This window comes from Phyllostomus discolor, chromosome 3, assembly GCF_004126475.2.
Source record: "Phyllostomus discolor isolate MPI-MPIP mPhyDis1 chromosome 3, mPhyDis1.pri.v3, whole genome shotgun sequence".
NCBI lineage: Eukaryota > Metazoa > Chordata > Mammalia > Chiroptera > Phyllostomidae > Phyllostomus > Phyllostomus discolor.
Window position 1 is genome coordinate 117,857,292 of NC_040905.2, and position 9,466 is coordinate 117,866,757.

Sequence of the window (9,466 nt, forward strand, 5' to 3'; positions counted from 1 at the left end):
AAACTATAACAAAAGTCAAGAAGATGCTGATCACCAGTCACAGTGGTCACTGCACCTCCAGAGCAGGGGCCAGCCTGGGGTGGGGCTGAGCCCTAAGGATGCTGGCGATCTTTTATTCCTTGACCTGGGTGATAGTTCTTTTAATATACAATTCTACAATAAAAGAGAAAAAACACATAGGAAATGACTTTCCAGGCTGATGGGGCCCAACACAGCAAATGAAAGAGATCCAGACCAAGAATTTCAAATCACTGGGGAAGGGGCTGGTCCCCACCTGCTTCCAGAGAGATGAAATACTTCCTGAGAGCCATGCCCCAGAATGGAACTGGGTTTCTCAGGGCTGTGAGAGCCAGAGAGACAGTGGTGCACACAAAATACTGAGAACAAATGACTTCCCATCTTGAATTCTCTATCCAAACTATAAGCAGGTGTGTCCAAACTTTTGGCATCTCTGGGCCACACTGGAAGAAGAAGAGTTGTCTTGCAACACACATTAAATCCATTGCAACATGTAATCACAAACAAATTTCATAATATTTTAAGTAAATTTATGATTTTGTGTTGGGCCACATTCATAGCTATTCTGGGACACATGCCCCTCATGGTCCACAGGTTGGACACCACAGGTGGGACACTTTGACAGTGTGAAAGTAAAATAAAGACATACTGAGACATAGCAAAGTCTCAGAAATGTACCTTTACTTATCGCAGTACTAGGGAATGACCTGAAGCAAGGGATAAAGCAAGAAAAAAGGAGTAACAGAATCCAGGAGGCTCAGGATCCAATTTGAGAGAGATGTGAGGGCGTCCCAGCGGATGATGAAGGGGGTTCTCAAGGAGGCAACTGTGCAGCAGGCCTGGGAATAATCACTCCCAGACACGGGCAGGTCAGAAAGCTACACAGAGGGGTCTCTAAGAAAATTTAGCCAAGGAGCAGAAAAGAGGGTGGGGGACTCGGCTTGTGTTGCTGTCCCAGAACCTAAGCCAGTCCACCTGTGGACAGAGCTTCTCCAGCCGCCCAACAATGTCGACTTGTTTACTGGAGCAGCCACTGCCCCTGCACCACAACAACTACAATGACAGGGAGCAGCATTTCCCCCGCCAGCCAGTGGCCTCAACAGTTTCTGGGTGGAGCTCCCCGTGAACAGCAGCAATGACAATGGTAATGGCAATGGGAAAAATGGGGGGCTGGGACACATCCCTTGCTCATCCTCTATCCACAGTGGAGACATGGAAAAGATTCTTTTGGAGGCACAACATGAATCAGGATGGGGTAATTCAAGAGGGAGTTCCCCCTGTGACAGCCCTTCCCCACAAGAAGATGGGCAAATTACATTTGATGGGGAAATGCACACCAACAGGGACCACAGCTCTCAGTCAGAAGAAGCAGCTGTAGAAGGAGGGAAAGAAGTTGATGCTTTGAAGAAAAGCATAGACTGGGTGTCAGGCTGGTCCACTAGGCCTGAGAACATTCCACCTAAAGAGTTCCACCTCTGGCACCCAAAATGATCTGTTTCTTTAAGCATGAGTAAAAACAGAACCATAAAGAAAGGGAGTATTTTCTCTGCAGAATTTCTTAAGGTGTTCATTCCATCTCTCTTCCTGTCTCATGTTTTGGCTTTGGGGCCAGGCATCTATAACGGGAGACAACTGGGCTCGCCTTCTGCCAGCACCTACTGAAGGAAAGAAGTGCCTGGGAAAGCGTGTGACCGGTGAAGCGGTGTATTGTCACAGTAGTGCATTTGAACTTGAGACCATTGTAAGCATGACCCAACCTACAACCCTATTTTTACATATTCAAGCTCCAGTAATTCTCAAATCCAGTATTTTACTCAAACTCTGTTGAGGCATTTTACTAACCTCATTCCCTTTTTGGCCTGTAAGACACTTTAGAATTTCCTAACAGAGTTTACTGTTGTTCGGAAATTTGTAAGAGCTTCTTTTCCGCAAATGCCACCAGCAGATAATAGCTTTGTCAATAATGCTGTTGTCTCCTTTTAGTACCATCAGACTAAGACCTGAATCATTCATGGTATAAATTTTACTCTTGCAAGATGATTCCCATCTCTCTCTAAAAACAAGATCAGGTTGGCAAGTGATATAAAAGCTTTGTTGTTTTGTTTTGTTTTTCAAGATAAAGGCAAGCTTCCCTAAGCTTGAACTTATTAGCTATTAAAAAGAAAGCAAGAAAAAAACACAAGACACAAGAAAAAAAAATCTCCTGGGAGATAAAAATTATTTTAAGCCAGCTTTGGAGCCGCTCTTTGTCTAAGCTCCTATTGGTGCCTTTTCACTTTTAGGAGGCGATCTGTTTAAATACAGCTATGAAATGGAATAGGGACAGCTTATTACTAATATATTGTAATGCTGTCTTTTCCATGGTGTAGAATCTTTATTTCTGATAAGGAATGTCTCAGGCCTAGAAATATATGAAATTGCTTTTCTTTTTTGTGGGGGGAGAAAAAGAAAATTAAGCCATTAAAAAATCTAATGTGTTTGAAATGTAATGAGATATTTAAATCTCAAGGCAGAGTTTAGGCTTGAATTAATGTTATACACACAAAGCAAACATAACAACAAAAACCAGACACAATATTAACTCAGTGTGGGAGGGAGGGGGGAAACAAAAAGTGCAGGAAAAATAGTCATAGTAACGACATTGTTTAGCTATGAATAGTGTGTAGTGACGTAAACTCTGAACATCTTTGTAACCAAAACTGTGTGTGATACAGTAGCATGGGAGAAATAAAGACAGGAAGTGAATGAAAGATGAAAGAGTTCAAGCCTTGACTTCCAAAGTGATAATAGATAAGGCCTGCAACCAAAATATCAGGAAGTAGCAGTATGAGCATACAATTTAGGTGTCTGGAGAATGCAAAGTAATTAGCCAAAGCAGTTGAATGTAGTGCCTCTAGGGAACGGGAAATGATGGGGAACCCCAGCTTTTCATAATAAGTCTCACAGATCTTCTAAACATGTGCATACGTAACTTTGGAAATCAATCAATAAATAAATGAACACAACTGAGATGGAAGAGAATTTTCCCATTTCAGTATGTGTGCCTTTTTAGAAGAAGCATATATAGAGTCCAGCACAAATAATGCTGCTTTTTATTATAAAATCATCAGCATGTAATTCTGTAGCATAACAATATCACACTCAAAAGCACACTGTATGACAGTGAACATTTTAGGTGAAATGTTCACATTAGATCTATAAATTATTACACGCATATTATTACCCTACCAACCACACTCAAGCAGGTCTTACTTCTGCCAGACCTTGTATTTTATTTTTATGCAAAGATGTTTTAATAGCTCAAAGGAAGAAATTGGTTGAAAATAAATATTTCTAGTTACTCGTTTGTCAACCTTCTGGCCAGGGACATATACTTCTCCTCTATAAGTAATTATTTGTAAAACTGAGGCAGTTTTAAAATATGACCATCAATTCTTTTTTAATAGCTTAAAGCAATAACCATTTTATTAAGCTTATAATTCTGTGGGTTGGCTGAGCAGTTCTTCTGAGCCACAGATTCTTTGACACTGCTCCCATCAAGATGTGGGGTCTGAACCTGGGCTGGCTGTGACTGCTTCAGTAAAGTGAGCAGTGGGAGTGATGCTATGGGACTTCCTAGGATGGGTCATTAAAGGCCATGCAATTTTCATCTTGCTCACTGGAAGTCTGGAACTCCCAAGGAAGAAGTCCAACCACCTTGCCACAACTATGCTAGTAAGGATACCTGTAGACACTATGATTGAGCCTGTTCTTCAACTACCCCAACCCAAACTACAGTCATATAAGTGAAGAAGTATCCTGGAAGTGGATTCCCCAGTTCCCACTGTTCTAACCGCAAACATTAGAGTCACTCCCAGCTGTTCAGGTCATCCGAGCAGATGACCTGGAACAGAGTATAGCTTTCCTGATATGCCTTTTCCAAATTCCTGACCCACTGTGAACAAGACCATGCCTATAACTATTACAATGCTAAATTTATCACTGGATGCTAAACTGATGCATAAATTAATTACTGAATGCTAAATTAATGAACAATTATCTCATTGTATGTACTAAATATTTTTCTCTTCCTTTCCCAATTCTAAATTAATATGTGTAGTTTAAATTATCATTTCAAGAATATCCAACCAAAACCAAAAACCAGTCACTCCTTTGTCCCTTTTAGACCTGGACAAAGAAGCAACGGGAAGAGCATTTAAAGGAACAAAAGTGGCTATTCAGGAAATCCTATGAGAGAGAATGGAAGAAGAGCTCCCTAGTCAGGGATAAACACAAAAGACTGATATAAACCTGTAAGAACAGTGTCAGAATGGCTGTAACCCGGGGTGGAACTGAGATTGTGAAACATGCTATCGACAACAAAAAGGGCTTTTGTATCTATATTTGGAGCAAGAAGAAGAAGGAAGAAACAGGCCCATTGCTTAGCGTAGATGGTGTAATATTAACAGATGACCAAGAGAAAGGAGAACCTCTCAACTTTCATTTGGTTTGTGTTCTACAAAGAGAATGATGATCAAAATTAAATTGTTTTAAAGGTATAATTAGGAGGAAACTGAGGCCCCAAAGAAGTGAAGAATGATAAGATAGCACTATCTCAATTGAAATGTTTAAGACTGCAAATTTGGATGCAGCCCATCCCCAAAGATGCTGAAAGAAACTGGAGACAAAGTTTTGGAACTACTGTAGACAAACCTTGAAAAGTTTTAGAAAATAGGAAAAATACTGGGGATAGGAAAACCCCATTCTGACTTTCAATAAACGTTAAAATGTAACTTATAAAACTATTCAATAATGACTTTGGTGTTAGTCACCCTGACAAAGTTCTAGATTCTATACCCTTCAGATAACTTGTAAGTACCAAGTAGAGGGAGCAGAGAGAACTACTCATGCTAAATAAACCTCATTTCCCTTTTTCATAGTATTACAATAGAATTACAACACTGTTAGACAGTGGAAATTTTAGAACTTTATTTGCTTTCACTTGATTTCAAGAAAGAAACATAGTCTCCCAGGATATCTTTTTGGATCATATAAAGAAACCTGAGCATAGTATAGAAATTTGGTGGATGTACTGATGTTTGAACATTAGTACTAATTAAATGTTGATTTGGGTGATGCCAGCAAAAATGCCAAAGACAGTAGCTATGAAAATTCACTCCTACATAAAAGCGATTTTTAAAAACCAGCTAAAATGGTCAGAATCAACTCTTTTTGACAATTTTTGTTTAGTTTTTATTTCGTAATCATAAACATAACTCTGCAAACCAGCTAGACTTGGAAGGGGTAGGGAAAACATGGAACCCAATGAACTGCATCAAGAACACAAAGACTATAGAACATTCCAAGCAGATGTAGCTCAGGGGAACACTCCTCCTGAGCTACAGAAGGAATGCTCGGGTGATGGAGATAAAACAGAAGTCAAATTTATTAGAGTTGTCCGCAGTCAGTAATGGTGATTTTCTGCTGGTCTTGCCATTCCTGGACCCATGGCGCTCTATGGCTGTCACAGTATCCATGCTGCCTTTCACCTGGCCAGAGACCACATATTTGCCATCCAGCCATTCAGTCTTGGCAGTGCAGAGGAACAGCTGGGAACCATTTGTGTTGGGTCGAGCATTTGCCATGGACAAGAGGCCAGGACCTGTGTGCTTCAGGACAAAGTTCTCACTATCAAATTTCTCCCCGGAGATGGACTTTCCACCTGTGCCATTGTGGCATGTGAAGTCACCACCCTGGCGCATAAATCCCAGAATAGTTCTGTGGAAGCAGGAGCCTTTATAACCAAATCTTTTTTCCCCAGTGCTCAGACCATGAAAGTTTTCTGCTGTCTTTGGAAATTTGTCTGCAAACAGCTCAAAGGAGACATGGTCCAAAGGCTCACTGTCGGCAGCAATGTTGAAGAACACAGCGGGGTTGACCGTGGCTGGGCACAGGAAGTTCCAAGGTGGCAGTGGTGTCGCAAGGCCAGAATCAACTTTTTAAAGAGTCTATAACTTAACCAAAGGCTTGCAGAAAATTGAGGAATGCTTATTCAGGAAAGATGGCTGAAACTTGGTAAGATAAGGCAGCTCTGTGACTTTAACTTGCCCTAGTCCTGTTCCCAACTCTCCAGCTCTGTTGCAACTCTCCAGCTCTGTTCCCCACATTCCCATTGAAACATGGCAGCCACTGGAGGGAATAGAATGGAGTCGGAGCTCTTTCCAAGTCTTCCTCCCCAAAATAGTCATTATTGGCACTGGCTTGTGGTTCCTTGAAAGACCCAACTTATAAGGCTGTCTGTAAGGCTTCATTTGGAGCTTGCCAAGTGCAAAAAGCCAGCTTCTGAGGTCATTTGTCAAAAGTAGTTACAGACAAGTATTTTAATTTTATAGCTGCCTGCAGTACTGGATAGCTGTTAAAGTAAATAACAGACTAACCAAAAAGCTTAAAAAGAAAAACAGGAAACCATGGTTGGTGTGGCTCAGTGGATTGAGCACTGGCCTGTGAACAAAAGGTTTGCTGGTTCAATTCCCTATCAAGGCACATGCCTGGGTTGTGGGCCAGGTCCCCAGCAGGAGGCACACAACAGGCAACCACAATTGATATTTCTCTCCCTCTCTTTCTCCCTCCCTTCCTCTCTGTCTAAAAAAAATAAAGAAAGAAATAAAATATTTAAAAAAAATTTTTTTAACATCAATGTGCAGTTGCTGGGGGCCATGGCCTATAACCCAGGCATGTGCCCTGGCTGGGAATCGAACCTGCAATGCTTTGGTTCGCAGCTCGCACTCAATCCACTGAGCTATGCCAGCCAGGGCCTATTTTTTAAATATTTTTAAATATTTTAAGGAGAGATAAAAGCTCTGACATGATAATGTGAGGATCTCTGTATACCCACTCGCTCCTCAGAAAGACAATCAAAGCTGGTGGAAATTTTTTTAAAAATCTCTGAAAATTGTTCTAATGGCAAATAGCCAATGAAGAAACATTAATTCAATAAAACCTACTAAAACTTAGTAAGAATCATCAGTGTCTGCAGCATTTGAGCCAAACCAATCCCCTCCTCCATCACTTCCACCACTTCCCTTTCACCAGCTCAACTTGAAGGAGACTCCACTCTAGGTAGGTATGGGCAAGAAGACAATGCTTCCTCTCCCTACACCTCCCAATCAAGCCTTGCTTACCATCCCTTGCCAGCACTTTTCATCCCCTTTAACTCCAACTTGAAGCTAAATTTCCAGTGAGTATGGCAGAGAAGTAGGGGTTCCCTTCCCCTGTGAAGCTACTGCTCATAGAATGGAGTCTTTGTCCCAGTTGTGACAGTCCAAGCATACTGGGGCCCCACCTACCCTCATTGCAGATTGCTAATAGAACAGGCTAGGAGAAGCAAACCAAGAAGACCAGAGGCTACTGTCCTACCCAGTACCCAGAGTAGTAGCTGAGAGATTTTTGCCCAGGCAAAAGCACTCGGTAGATAAGAGACTCAAGGCTCTCCCAAAGGCAGTAATTTTATTTGAAACCTAATATAAGAAAGTTCACCCTTAACGGCCCTCTTTAAAAAAAAAAGTTCTTAGTTGAGAACCACAAGACTAAACCATAGGTAACTAAATTAACCAGAGAGAATCAGGAAGACAGAAAGCTAAGAACCCTAAGAACCCTATCGGGGTCAGAACATACCTCAAAGACCAGCCTCAAAATCTACTCTTGTTCACATTTAATTGGATCAGATTGCTGAGCAATATATGCCCCAGGGAACTGCAAAAAGAAGAAGACAAAGAGGAGAAGGAGAAGAAGAAGAAGAATCCACCAGTAACTAGTGGAGCTTAATAGGTGGTGTGTAACACCAAATGAAGCAGACAGCTTAACAGAAATTGGGGAAAGAGAGTCAAAGAGAGTCTGCTACGACTCCTCTCATCCCAAGGTGATGGTGTGCATGCCCAAGGCGGTGTCCTCTGAGGAGCAACACCAAAGATTTCACAATGGAAGGAAACAGACTTAACTAAAATAGCTTAGTCAAGTCATGAAACAAGCAAAAAACAACAACAAAAACAATACCTAGAGAGGAAGAAAGGGAACAGTTGCTACAATACAATACAATATATTACCTAAAATGTCCAAATTTCAATAAAAATTATGAGACATAAGGCAATGAGACTTCCTGTGGGAGGGAACAGATGTCAAGTTTAACAAAGACCATGCTTAAAGAAATAAAAGAAGGTATGACAATAATGTCTCATCAAATAGAGAATATCAATAAAGAGGTAGAAATTATTTAACAAAACAAAACAAAAGGAACCAAAAAGAAACTCTGGAGCTGAAAAGTACATTAGCCCAAAGGAAATATTCACTATGGCACTCAACAGCAGATTTGAAAAAACAGAAGAAAGAATCAGCAAACTTGAAGAGAAGTAGAAATTATGGAATCCAAAAAATAGAGAGAAAATAGAATCAAGAAAAATAAACAAAGCCTCAGAGAAATGTGGGGCATCTTTACACACACCAACATATCTGTAATAGGAGTACCAGAGGAGAGGAGAAAGAGAAGAGAGCAGGAAAAAAGAAAAAAGAAAACTTGGCTAAAGATTTCCCAAATGTGCTGAAAGTTGTTAATCTATACATCCAAGAAGCTCGACAAATTCCAAAAGAGATCCAGACTCAGACACATTGTAAAAGTGTTGAAAGGCAAAGAGAAATCTTGTAAATAACAAGAGGGAAAAGATTCATCACATGCAAGGGGACTAAAATAAGACTGACTGTTTCTCATCCAAAACAATGGAAGCCAGAAGACAGTGGGATGACATATTCAAACTACAGTGGATTCTGATTACTTATGGTAGTTATATTCTATAAAGTCCCTGCAAACACTGAATTAACTAATACTGAGCCATTGCTCCTAGGGGTAAATACGGGGTTAAGTTCCTGCCAGCCTCTGGCCACAATATTGTTTCAACCAATCAATATATAAACTTGGTTTTCCCTGGCTCGTGTGGATCAGTGTATTGGGTGCCAACCTGCAAACCAAAAGGTGGCCAGTTTGGTCCCTAGTCAGGGCACATGCCTCGGTTGCAGACCAGGCCCCCACTTGAGGGCGTGCAAGAGGAAACTTATCAATGTATCTCTTGTACATCAAGGTTTCTCTACCTCTTTTTCCATCCCTTCCCCGCTCTCTAAACATAAATAAATAAAATCTTTAAATAAATAAATATAAAATCACATTTTATGGTGTTTCTGTTTAAAGAAGTTTTATTTAATATACATTATTGATAATTCACATTGCACTTCCAACCAACAGCGCTATAACACATGTCTGAACAAAGTTCATCTAAAACATGTATTTTCTCTGTAAGGCACATCACAGCCTTCTTGCAGTTAGGAAAACCTAGCAGCACTTCAGCACCATGCCTGGGGGCCATTTTAAATAGCAAAAGCACCAAAAAACACCATGAACATTCAAATCTGTGGCACTAAATAG

At 40.7% G+C, this 9,466-nt stretch overlaps 1 protein-coding gene and 1 pseudogene across 1 annotated transcript; one reads left to right on the plus strand and one right to left on the minus strand.

The window, feature by feature from the left end:
* Nucleotides 1-1,009: 1,009 nt before the first annotated feature.
* LOC114513278 lies at nt 1,010-2,186 on the plus strand (annotated as a pseudogene).
* Nucleotides 2,187-5,239: 3,053 nt separating this feature from the next.
* LOC114506964 (peptidyl-prolyl cis-trans isomerase A-like) lies at nt 5,240-7,063 on the minus strand. The gene is given in 3 exon segments (XM_036020095.1): nt 5,240-5,483; nt 5,486-5,992; nt 7,048-7,063. Coding segments are annotated over 3 exon segments (561 nt in total). The 3' UTR covers nt 5,240-5,445.
* Between the last annotated feature and the right edge of the window lie 2,403 nt (nt 7,064-9,466).